This window comes from Pipistrellus kuhlii, unplaced genomic scaffold, assembly GCF_014108245.1.
Source record: "Pipistrellus kuhlii isolate mPipKuh1 unplaced genomic scaffold, mPipKuh1.p scaffold_m20_p_13, whole genome shotgun sequence".
Taxonomy (NCBI): Eukaryota; Metazoa; Chordata; class Mammalia; order Chiroptera; family Vespertilionidae; genus Pipistrellus; species Pipistrellus kuhlii.
Genome location: NW_023425438.1, coordinates 14,452,135 through 14,463,953, shown reverse-complemented (window position 1 = coordinate 14,463,953; position 11,819 = coordinate 14,452,135). Strand labels below are relative to the sequence as shown.

The 11,819-nt window shown below is 56.2% G+C and overlaps 1 protein-coding gene across 1 annotated transcript in view; it reads right to left on the bottom strand.

Annotated features, from left to right (window-relative positions):
* The window catches only part of ADCY3 (adenylate cyclase 3), a 48,477-nt gene that overhangs the window by 5,269 nt on the left and 31,389 nt on the right, over positions 1 to 11,819 (bottom strand). The window contains exons 8-16 of the mRNA XM_036435047.2: positions 10,856 to 11,033; positions 8,079 to 8,207; positions 5,981 to 6,123; positions 5,679 to 5,840; positions 4,237 to 4,324; positions 3,306 to 3,422; positions 2,081 to 2,340; positions 1,767 to 1,832; positions 192 to 273 (exon numbers count right to left, since the gene is read on the bottom strand). Coding sequence (XP_036290940.1) covers positions 192 to 273; positions 1,767 to 1,832; positions 2,081 to 2,340; positions 3,306 to 3,422; positions 4,237 to 4,324; positions 5,679 to 5,840; positions 5,981 to 6,123; positions 8,079 to 8,207; positions 10,856 to 11,033 — 1,225 coding nt within the window. The remainder of the gene's footprint in view (positions 1 to 191; positions 274 to 1,766; positions 1,833 to 2,080; positions 2,341 to 3,305; positions 3,423 to 4,236; positions 4,325 to 5,678; positions 5,841 to 5,980; positions 6,124 to 8,078; positions 8,208 to 10,855; positions 11,034 to 11,819) is intronic.

The window sequence follows — 11,819 nt, the reverse complement described above, 5'->3', positions numbered from 1 at the left end:
CAGAAGAAGAACTGTTTGCTTGTATCACTAAGGAAGAAACCAGAAAAAGGACAAGGTGGTGGCTTGACAGGATCACATGACATATTGGGCAAAGGGAACTAGCTTTCCTTAGGAGGTTGTGCTTTCAGATCCTATTACTCAGGCCCTGATGGGTTGTGAGCAAACAGGACGGAGCGTGTGCGGGCACTCACGTGGCGGGAGAAGTAGTAGAAGCTCAGCATCATGACGAAGATCATCACTGTCATCGTGTACTTGGAAGGCACCAAGGGCAGCCTGCAGGGCAGAGTAATCCAACTGAAAGCACCCAGGCTGCTCTCCTAAGAGGTGTTTTATTCACTCTTTCCTGGGTCCCAGAAATTCCTAGCTCCTTTAGCATCTTCACATTTACTGCCTACCATTGGACAGCAGTAAATCACTTTAAAAAAGCTTTAAGTCACTAAGAGCCAACCAATCCTGGCGCCTCCTGGCTGCACCTGGAATTCACATCAGGGCTGCTCCCAGGTGTTAATAAATACCGCATCATCTGGTTGGTCCCGGAAGTAACTGAAAGCATGAGGAACTTGGAAAAAGGAGAGACTACCATCACAGCGATGGAATTAAGGCACAATTTTGCCATCCTTTTTTAGAACTATATATTTTTGAGTGGAGCTATATAAGTTCATTATTTTCATTACTGTTTAGTATTCTGTTGCATGAATATACCACAACTTATGTATCACTCACTGTGTAATTTGGATCATTTTCATGTTTTGAATGTTTGTGGCTATTAATTCTTGTACACATCCTTGTACACATACATACCGGTATGTACATGGATTTCTCTAAGGAATGTGGATAGCAGTGGAATTGCTGTAATCTGAGTTACCATTGTACTTGGTATTATCAGACTTCTTAATTCTTGCTAAACTGGTAAGTGTGTAACTGTCTTTTGTTATGGTCTTAACTTGGATTTCCTGATTACTTAAATGCCTTACATTTATCAGTGGCCATTTAGATTTCTTCTTGTGTGAAGGACTATTTAAGAGTTCTCCTCATCTTCTAATCTTTTGTTAAATTTACCTGATTGTAGTCAAGCCACTGAATCACAACATTCTAAAACTCGAGAGCCAGAAGAGACCTTGGAGAGCTTCCTGTCCACTATTAAACTGAGACTCGGAAAACTGGGCTGCCTGCCGCACCACAGAGAATTACTGTGACAGGTTAAGAATCCAGGACTTCTAGGTCGAAGGCAGTGTTCTTTTTCCCTCGTTTTTCTGCTCTCTGTACTGCCTGCCAGTCACATGCAGCCCCATCCATTTCACTTCTCTCCCCCTCATCCCTTCTCTACACCGTACTGCTGCTGCTCTCAAAGCTGTCCTCTGACTGGGGATGACCAGGCCCACACTAAAGCCATTCTCCTCTGCCCAGCCCCTCTACAGAAATACACACTAGCTTCTCTCCTCAAGCATCCCAGGGCCTGTGCCTTTACAAGGCAGAGATCATAAGGCTCTGGCCACAGTGTTCCCTAGAGCCGTCGGCAAACTGCGGCTCGTGAGCCACATGCGGCTCTTTGGCCCCTAAGTGTGGCTCTTCCACAAAATCCCATGGCTTGGGTGAGTCTGTTTTTGAAGAAGTGGCGTTAGAAGAAGTTTAAAAAATTTGGCTCTCAAAAGAAATTTCAATCGTCGTACTGTTGCTATTTGGCTCTGTTGACTAATGAATTTGCCGACCACTGCCCTAGAGAAAGGAGCCAAAAACTTGGACCAGGAGGAAAGCAGTCACCTTACCTGCCAGTGCCATTGAGCCCGGGCGTGGAGAGGATCTGCATCTTCTCTAAGGCGACCAGGGGAAAGCTGTTGGACAGATAGTGGCACACTCAGGTCCCGTCTGGGTACCAGAGGCTGGTGCCCGGGCAGACCCTGAGGCAGCCCAGACCCTCCCCTCAGGAACGGGGAGGTCTGCCCCAGGTTCACAGCTGTTCAGAGGCACGAACCCTGATTCCCGAGGCAGGAGGCCACCTCCACGCAGGGCCATGACTTTGCAGTGGGGACTGAGGAGTTGGAAGAAGAAATTCCAGATTCCTAAACAAGTGCCATCTTACCCCGGTTCCTGGAAACGCCTGCGGTCGTACTCATCGAAGATGGGGCTCCAGGCACAGAGGTTGATGACTGCCACGGCGCCGGTGATGAGCAGCATGAGGGTGAGCTTCACCATGTGGCTGACCTGCACCAGCATGATGGTGGCGACGAGGGACAGCACGGCCACGTAGTTGTAATACTTGGGGTTCTCCATGCAGCCATCCTCCGTCGCCATCCCCGAGGTGCCATTGTTGGGTCCCCTGTAGTACTGCAGGCAGCTCAGCTGGAGGCCAGGCCCCGGGAAGAACACGGTCAAGGGAAGAGCAGACATCGTCAGAGAAGGCTGCTGTGGCAATGCTGCTCAGCTGCCACTTCCCAGCTCCCTCAGGAACACCGAGAAGGGTGGGAAATTTACCACGGAATAATACAGATGTAACTCCTACTAAGAGCTTCACCGTCATCCCTTTGGCTGTTCACAAAATCTCCCCGAGTGTTTTTAGAATTGCCACCATTGAGGAGAGACTCAGGCTGGACTCGCCCAAACTAGCACAATTAGCAAGTGGGAAAGCCGGAGCTGGGAGACCAGTCTTCAGGTTTCAAACCTAGTAGCGCTCTGCTCACATCACCCTTAAAGAGGGAATGTGGGGCCAGCCCATCACGCACACCTCGCAACTACATGGATGGCAGCCACTCTGCTCCAACGCTCCCCATTTTGGATTTGGTCAATGGTCCCACTGCTGGGCAGATGTAGTCAGTAGAAAGTATGTCCATAAAGAATCTATCCTTTTTGGAGGAAAACGGGGTTGAGATTCAGACCTTCAGTTCTTGACTCTGTCACTTATTGGCTGAGTGACTTCAAAGAAGTGAATTAACCTTTTGGAGCTTTAGCTCCTCTATGGAACTACAGCTAAAAATACTGACCTCCCGGGATTGTTATCAAGATTAAGTGATGAATGTAAATTGTGGTTGAAAAGGAAAAAAAGATTGAGTTAATATATATAAAGCACCTAGCACGTGGTGGGATCTGGTGCATGGTGTTGGTTCTTGAACTTGGAGAACAAGGAGCTGGGAACAAGTCTTGGGAGTTTTCCTGGGGAGAAGACCCTTCTGTTTTGCCAGGATTTCATTAGGAACCTAATGCCACTCCAGACCTGTCTCGTGTTGGAGGAGTGGTCTGACAAGCTGGCCAGTATGGAAGCCTTTTCCCACTGACGGGAGTGTCCCTGCACAAGGACAGCGGGAACTCACCATGTCCACGACATTTGCCATGACCAGAATGAAGATGGCTAACATGGCCCAGGTGTTCCTGGCCCAGCGTGTCCGGTCAATCCACGTCGAGAAGGCCACAAGCTTCTTAGGAAAGGCCTAGAAGGAATGGAGTTTCAAGGGCCATGAGCCTTGAGACAACTGCTAACGACTCGGGTGCTCTCATCCTTCCCACGAACCTAAAACGTAGGGCTGTACGTGCGAGTCAGCCAAAGCTGACAGCGTGGCTGGGCGGAGAAGGTAGCGCAGGAATCCTGGCGCTCTATCCCTCCCGTTACATACTCGGGAGATGTCACAGCTCCCAGAGAGCAGAGCTGTTTCCTCAGACCAGACCAGGAGGCCACAGGCAGCACTAGCCAGCAGGAGCCCGTTTCTTATCTCCCAAGTGACAAGGCCAAGACGGGAGACTGGTCAGGGCCAGCCATCTGTGCCTGGCTAGTCTGTCTTTCCCGGGTCGGCATACCTAAAGTCTCCTGTTACCTGGCAAGCCACCTGCCAGATTACTTTTCCTAAAACACGACTTTGGTTTTGTTAATTCTAAAATGGCCCCTCGGTGCTCAGAGAAGTCAGTCTTAATCCTTCTGTCTGGGTGTCGAGGTCCTCCACAGCCAGGGCCAGCCCACCTCCCAGTGGGGCCTCCACTGCCGTTCGACACCGGCTCTCGTTTCTCTAGGCTCCGGCTCGCACACTCATACGTGCTCCAGCGTCAGGGCCCAGCCCCCAGAGGGTGCTCAGCACTGTCAGGCTGTCAATGAATGACTCCCTGGAGTCTGAATGAGTGGATAACCCTGCACCATTCTAAAAGATCTATAATCTGTAAGGATTTGATAGGATGCGTAACTCCACCAACACTTCCACGGGGAGTGACACTCCCTTCCCAGGGCTTCTGAGCCGAAAGGAGAGTGCTGCTTACCCGGGGAAAGATGGCCGCCAGCGAGCAGACCGTCAGGACCAGGAGCAGAAGCTCCCCAACCACAAAGGTCACATAGTTGGTCATCAGCCTGTCACAGAGAGAAGGCAATGAGGAGGGACCGGAGGGAGTAGCGAGGGAGGGTGAGAGTGAGGGATAGGAGGCAGAAGGCAAGCCCTACAAGTAAGGCACCAGCCTGCACCTGAAAGTTCCATGGGACGCCAGGGCCTGCCAGCTGAGTGCGGGGCCTGGGACTGGACCGCCCTCCACAGCTGTCACTGTTGGGCCAGGACATTTCCCAGAGAAGGCAGACTGGCAGACGCCCCCAGGGCAGAGCCCAGTAACACCTGAGAAGGGATTCTTAGGAGTGAGCATGCTGCCACGTAGCTATGGTGTTGCTAATCCACTGCCTGATTCTTGGTTGCACCCGATTCCTGGTCTCCTCTCACCCTGTCAGCGAGGCCTGCTCTGAGCATCCTATACAAATACACACACGCCAAAATCCAGCTCACCACCAGCATCCGTCTCTCCCCTCCTCACTTGTATCTATAGCACTTACTCTGTCTGCATATATATAATATATTCTGATTAATTGTTCACGATCATCTTCCCCTTCTAAAATGGAAGTCCCTCTGGAGCAGAGATTTTTTTGTTACCTTCACTGCTACATCCCTAGACCTCAGCCCCAGGCACGAAGTAGACAGTCAATACTTGTGAACGAAAGAGTGAATTTGGGCCTCACAACCACCCTGAGTGAGCCGGAGCCGGTACTGTCATCCTCAGATTACCCTCCTTGTCAGCTCTGACTTTACAAGCTGATGCTTCAGGAGCCCTCGGTGACAGGCCTGCGGTCACAACAACGAGTAAAGTGTGTGCGGGACCAGGCCCATGTGACTGAGTCCCAGGCTCTTTTGGGCTCCACCTGGCTCCCTCTGCTGGGAAATCATCCCTGAGCAGGATGAGCTGCTGACTGGCCCAAGCAGGGAGGGAGGGGCTTGTCCTCCGTTGGGCAGTGAAGGCAAGGACTCCAGAACACCCAGCTAGCCCCCAGAGGACTAGCTGCTGTGTTAGAGCAACCCGTCTGGACCCTGAGCCTAAATCTTCGTTTAGAGATGAGCCAAGAAGAGGAACCAGGTTGGCTTTGGTGACTGCAGTTGCGGAGTGTCCCCAGCCTCTGTCTCCTTATCCCAGAACCACTTAGGCCCAGCTAGGCCGGGTCTCCAACCCCTAGACCCTCTGTCCCTCAGCCTTCTGAGCTCTGATCTGACCCCCATTTTGATGCTAGTGCCAGCCCCCACTTTCCCTGGCCTGAGGTCAGTGGGGCTGTTCCGACGGGGACAAGGAACAGGAGTGCTGCAGCCCTACACCAGTCCCCACATACACCTCTGGCCAGGAAGCTCATCGCCTTCCCCCTCCCCGGCCTCGGGCTCCCGCAGGCCCCTCACCAGGGGTCGATGACTATCTCCACCAGCGCCGTGCAGAGCAGCACGACGCAGGAGCAGCTGAAGGCGGCCCCGCTCTGCTTCTCCTTCTCCACCGAGTAGCGTGTTTCCAGCTCGGGGTCCATGAACCGCATGGACAGGAGGAAGGTGTTCCTCTTCTTCACTCTGAGGGGGGAATGAGCCGTGAGACGCGAGGGCCACCTCTGCCTGGGCCCTTCGGGAAGGTAATGGGGCCTGTGCCTGGGCCCATCGGGAAGGTGGCGGGGCCTGGCCTGGGCCAGGGCAGGGGGCGGGGGGGCACTTACACCTGCGCGGACTCCCGCTCGAGCAGGGCCTGGTTGAGGAGCTGGTTGAGTTCGTGCTCATCCTCAGAGGCGTCCACCACCCGGTCAGCCAGGTCCTGAAGGCGCAGCCTCCGGCGAGGGTTGGGGAACGAGGGGTTGTCAGCCTGCGAGGCAGCGTTGGGGGACAGACGGGATGCCGTTGGAGAATGACATGGGGTTGGGGGTGTGGCCCTCGAGGACTGACACCTCGGCTCTAGAAACCATTTTCCAAGGAAAGTCTTCCCTGGGCGCCCACGCAGCTCCCTCCGCTCGGTCTGCGCCCAGAGCCGTTTCCCTGGGACACTGGTCCCAGGCCCTGTGGCCCCACAGACACTCCGCAGAGGTCACCACCATCGGCAGCACCCTCGGGGAGCTGCCTGGCTCTCCAGCCAGAGACCCCTGCTGGCCGGCGTAGTCCAAGCTCATCCTGCTCCGAGGATGGGAGGGCCAGGCCCACACAGGCATCTGGGCACTGTGGAGTCTGAACCTAGCCAGAGAGCTGAGCTTAGTTCAGCCCTCAACTCTGACTTCTAAAACAGTCCTGGAAAGGGATTTTTCATGGATGTGTTTGCTCCCCGCGGGTCTTAGGGCTCTGGAACATCAGAGCTAGGCGAGGCTCAGAGGTGAGCACCTTTTTTATTTTTTTCCTTTTTTTAATTTTTTTTTTTAAAGATTTTTAGAGAGTGAGGAAGGGAGGAGAGAAACATCAATGTGAGAGTGGAACATTGATCAGCCACCTTCTACACGCCCACTACCAGGGATTGAGCCCTCAACCCCAGGCATGTGCCCTGACCAGGAATCAAACCAGCAGCCTTTTGACAGAGTGGCCTTGTGTGGGAGGTGTCCTGTGGTAGGGCGCAGCACCTCAGCCTCCCCCGTCACCTGAGCTGGGAGCTACAGGTGCACCTCTTGTGGGCTGTGAGCACAGTCTTGTGGTTGAGCCTTGATTGCTGTTGGTGTCCCTAGGAGGAACTGACCTCCAGGCCAATTGGCTGAGGACCAGTTGTATCTACAATGGAAGAGCTGCTGAGCAGGAGACACCCCATAGGGCAGGACTTGCTTCAGAGGGGCTTTGGTGCTCACTGAGTCTGCCCCTTGAATGTGTCACTTATGGATGTGAAGAGTTGTAATCTGGTATGGTCTGACACTGACCACTGGGTACACTGGCTCTTGGGTCTCCAGGAAGGTGTCAAGTCAGCCACTACCTGAGGCTACCCAGCAGGAGCCACAGAGAGATCTGCAGATTCCTCTTCTTTGTATTGGGTTTGGAAGTGCCCAGACAAGGCCCAGCTATGTAGCAAGACAGGCGGCGGCTGCTGCTGCTGCTGCTGCCTGTTTGAGAGGTTTTAGGCTGAGAAAGGAAAGGCCTTTCATATGCTAAAGCCAAGCCACTATGACAACGAACAGCTTGGGTGGGGTAAGGTCTCAGGGAATCTACTGGGCAGAGCAAACAGCAATGGCCGCCGGTCAGCCCTGCACCGGAGAAGTCCCAGATCCCAGTGCAGGGAAGATGACGGCTGCCAGCACCTCCGTCTGAAAGAATGTTGCACTCCCATTCCTGTCCCGACGCCAGGCAGTCCAGTTTCTCCCCGTGTGTGTCTGGGTCCCCCAGAGTCTCGCCTGGAACTGGAGTTCAGAGCAGGCGGGAGCTTGTATCTCCCTTCCGATATAAAAAGCAGCACCCCTGGGTGCCAGACCGTTCCACACCTCCGCAGTCTCGATGCACTTTCTTCTTTACCTCTAGTTGAAGAACTTCACTCAGCCAGCTTTCCCGCGGTTCTGGATGATTTGCTCTTTTAGTTGTAGTTTTGATGTGGTTGTGAGAGGCAGCAAGCACAGGTGTTTACCTATGCTGCCATCTTGGCTCCTTACTGATGTTACCCACCCTGACCCCATGTAAATGACAAGGGAACTGTGGGCTGGGGCTTGGGGGGAGGTGACTTGCTCGGGCTACACTGCTAAAAGGGAGCGGAGCCCAGGCTTGCGGCCAGCTCTCCAGCGCTGAGCACAGGCCCCTTCCTGCGACAACAGTTGCCTCCCCACCCCCTGCCCACATCCTGGCCCTCAGCCCTGCACGTACCTGGGCATCCTGCTCCTCGTTCTCCTCCGACGTGGAGCCGCTGGTGTGGACGCTGCCATTGGACTCCTTGGTCTCGATGAGGGCAGGGGAGCTGGGCTTTGAGGACGCGGGTGCTCCGTTGGGCAGGGCCTGCAGTGGGAAGCAGTGGCTGTCAGGGACTCCAGACGCTGCCAGCCGCCCACCATCCTGTGGTGCATCTACTCGCAGTCTGCAGTCTCCTCACCAGCGTTCAGAAGCCTTATGCACTTGGAAATTTCACTCCTCTAGTCTTTAAATACTATAATTTTCTAGTCTACTATTAAAACCTGTCCCAGTATTCCCTTTCCTATTTCTATTTTTTTTAATATATATTTTATTGATTTTTTACAGAGAGGAAGAGAGAGGTATAGAGAGTAAGAAACATGGATGAGAGAGAAACATCGATCAGCTGCCTCTTGCACACCCCCTACCGGGGATGTGCCCACAACCAAGGCACATGCCCTTGAACCTTGGACCTTTCAGTCCGCAGGCTGACGCTCTATCCACTTTCCCTTTCCTATTTCTAAAACAGTACCTAAATGGCACAGTGATTCCCAGAGCTCTTTTTTGGTGTGGAGCCCTGTCAGATGCCTTCCAAAAGTCCGAATGTTCCATAAGCCAATGTCCCCAATGATTAGTGTATTTCCTTGATAGAATTATACACTATCACACAGGGAAGTCATTCATTCATTCATTTAATGAGCATTAACTGAGTACCTATTATGTGACAGGAACTGATCTAATTCCTGGCGATACAGACAAAATGCCCTGACCTTGGACACTCACGTTCCAGGGAGGAAAGGTTGTCACAGCACGTACTTTGAGAGAAAGTGCTGTGGAGGAGGAGGATGTCAGGAGACACGGATTGCAGTGTGCCCGCAAAGAACAGGCCTGGGAGGTGTCACCATGAAGATGACATTTCAGTAAAGGCCTGTTGATGGCGGAGGGGGCGGGGGAGGGAGGAGGGAATCCCACTAAGAGGGAGCAGCTGGTGCAAAGGCCCTGGAACAGGTGTGACCTGGGGGAACTGAGCCCAGCCTGAGGCCAGGCTGCCGGGCAGGGTGAGAGAGAGGGGACCGGAAGGTAAGGGCCCGACCCTAGCTGACCACCGCTCCTCTGAGTGAGACAGGAAACCGGGGAGGGTTCTGAGCAGGGGAGTGACATGATCTCACTTAACAGGGTGGCGGCAAGGACAGAGGAGGGTGACTGGTCGGGATATGCTTGCAGGAACCCTACACGAGATGACAGTGGCACAGACGGGTATGGTAGCTGTGGGTGGTTGGAGCTCTGTCTTTCAAGAAATGCAAACAGAACTCGGTCTGGGTGGTAAAGAGAGGGGTCGAGGCCCTCGCTGCTTTGGCTCTGTGGATAGTCAGCCTGCCGACTGAAGGGTCCCACGTTCGATTCCAGTCAGAGACACATGCTTGGGTTGCGGGCTTGATCCCCAGTGGGGGGCGTGCAGGAGGCAGCCGATCAATGATTCTCTCTCCCCCTTTCGCTTCCTCTCTGAAATCAATAAAAATGTAAAAAAATAAAAAAAAATAAAAAATATTCAAGGAGATCCTCAAAGCTTGTGGTCTGAGGATCGGCCCCTGGCAGGTGACTGAGGAAGAGCGGCCAGGACAGGTGGGAAGGCTGCAGGAGAGGACGTGAGTGTGGAGAGCAGGAGCGAGCGTGCACCGCCGCCTGGAAACTCCGAGCTGCCTGCTCACTCGCGAATGGAGACGCACCAGAGGCGGTAGCTGCGCGCAGGGCAGCGGGCTGGGGCGGGGAGCTAGATCAGGGAGTTGTCGGAGGTGGCGTTTCAGACAGATTTGACAGGGAAGAGGCCTGCTCACACTCTCATCACTTCCTTCCACTAAACCCTGGAGGTTTCTGCAAAGGAACTGCATGTGCTCCTGTGACTTCCAGAGACGCCCTCTCCTCCCAGGACCCTCCCACCACCCTCAGGCACGCTCACGTCTCGCTGACTGCGGAGCAGACAGGGTGATCTGAGCATCGCCTCGCCCGAGTCCACAGAATGCTGGAGACACAGCTGTGAGGCCCGCCCTGCCCACAGGACAGTCCCGCCTCACGCTGCGCACCAGGGCGTGGAGAGAGCCAGAGTCTCCAGCAGTGGCACCTACATTCCCTGAGAGGGTGTACCAAGTGCTGGCGGGGAGGGAGGGATGCGTGATAAAGCGTCTGGTGAATGTGGTTCCTCTTATAAAAGCGCTTCTAGAATGCAGAGCTGGGGAAAGCCTCCAAATGGATATGAATGTGCAAGTCTCACCTGGCTGACAGCACATTATCAGTGTCCTGCCTTGGGAACTAAAGACATGAGACTGCTCACAGCTTCATCTTTCACACAAAGGAAGACAGTGAGCGAAAGCCGGCCTGGGCCCGGGGAGGGCGCCGAGGTGAGGAGGGAGGGGCATCCACTGCCTCCCGCACCCTCCCTCTGCTCTCCCCCGCGCCACTCCGGTGGCTTCCGCGTCTCCTGCAGGGACCCCCCTCCACCCAGCCGCTCAGAGCACCACACAGGTTCCCCGGGGAGGGGCGGGGCGGGGCGGGACAGTCCCCTTCCCCCAGACACCGCAGGCTCTGGAGGGCGGCCCGTCACTGCTCAGCGGGACTCACTGCTCAGCGGGACTCGGCATCGCTGGATGCCCACCGGCCCCTCACAGCTCACTGGGCCATCAGGCCGCGCCCGGCCCCTGCCACCCTCCGCCCGCGCCCTCCTCTCCGCGCCCTCGTGCAGGGGGTGGGCGGGGACTCACCGAGCTGCCGAGGCCGTTTTGGGAGGCGGTTTTCTTCACCTCCGGCCGGGACGCGATGATGAGGTAGGTTTCAATGCCCTTCTCCTCCAGGTAATCGCAGCGGCTGCCCCCCTCGCCCGGCTCCACGTCGAACTCTCCCTTCAGGCAGTCCAGGGTGCTCTGGGAGATGTGCACGCGCCTGCACCGCAGCCAGAGAGGCCCTGAGCGCGGCCCCGCCCGCCCCCGACGGGCCCCCCCCCCCCCCCGCCGGCTCCCAACAGCCCCCGCCCCCCCCCCGACGGCCCCCGCCGGCCCCCGCCCCCCCCCCCGACGGCCCCCCGCCGGCTCCCAACAGCCCCCGCCCGCCCCCGGCGGTCCCCCGCCGGCCCCCACCCGCCCCGGACAGCCCCCGCGACGGCCCCCCGCCCGCCCCCGCCGGCTCCCAACAGCCCCGCCCGCTCCCCGCGGCCCCCCGACGGCCCCCCGCCGGCTCCCAACAGCCCCCGCCCCCCCCCGCCCGCCCCCCGACGGCCCCCCGCCCGCCCCCGACGAGCCCCGGCCCACCCCCCCTGCTGCCCCCCACCAGCCCCCTGCCCGCTGCCGACGGGCCGCCGACGGGCCCCAGACGGCCCCCCACCCGCCCCAGGGGAGCATGGGACAGGGCCACCCGGGGCAGGCAGGGAGGTCCTGTTGTGGGCAGAGTGGCACCTGCCCCCCTCGGAGCCTCGGAGTTAAGTCCATGGGACAGGCAGGAATAAGGTTTTGTCCTCAGGCTGCTGAGAGCACAAAGGAGAAGGACAGTTAGAAATCTGCACCCATGCCGAAACCGGCTTGGCTCAGCGGATAGAGCGTCAGCCTACGGACTGGGGGTCCTGGGCTGATTCCCGTCAGGGGCATGTGCCTTGGTTGCGGGCACATCCCCAGTGGGGGGTGTGCAGGAGGCAGCTGATCGATGTTTCTCCCTCATTGATGTTTCTCACTCTCT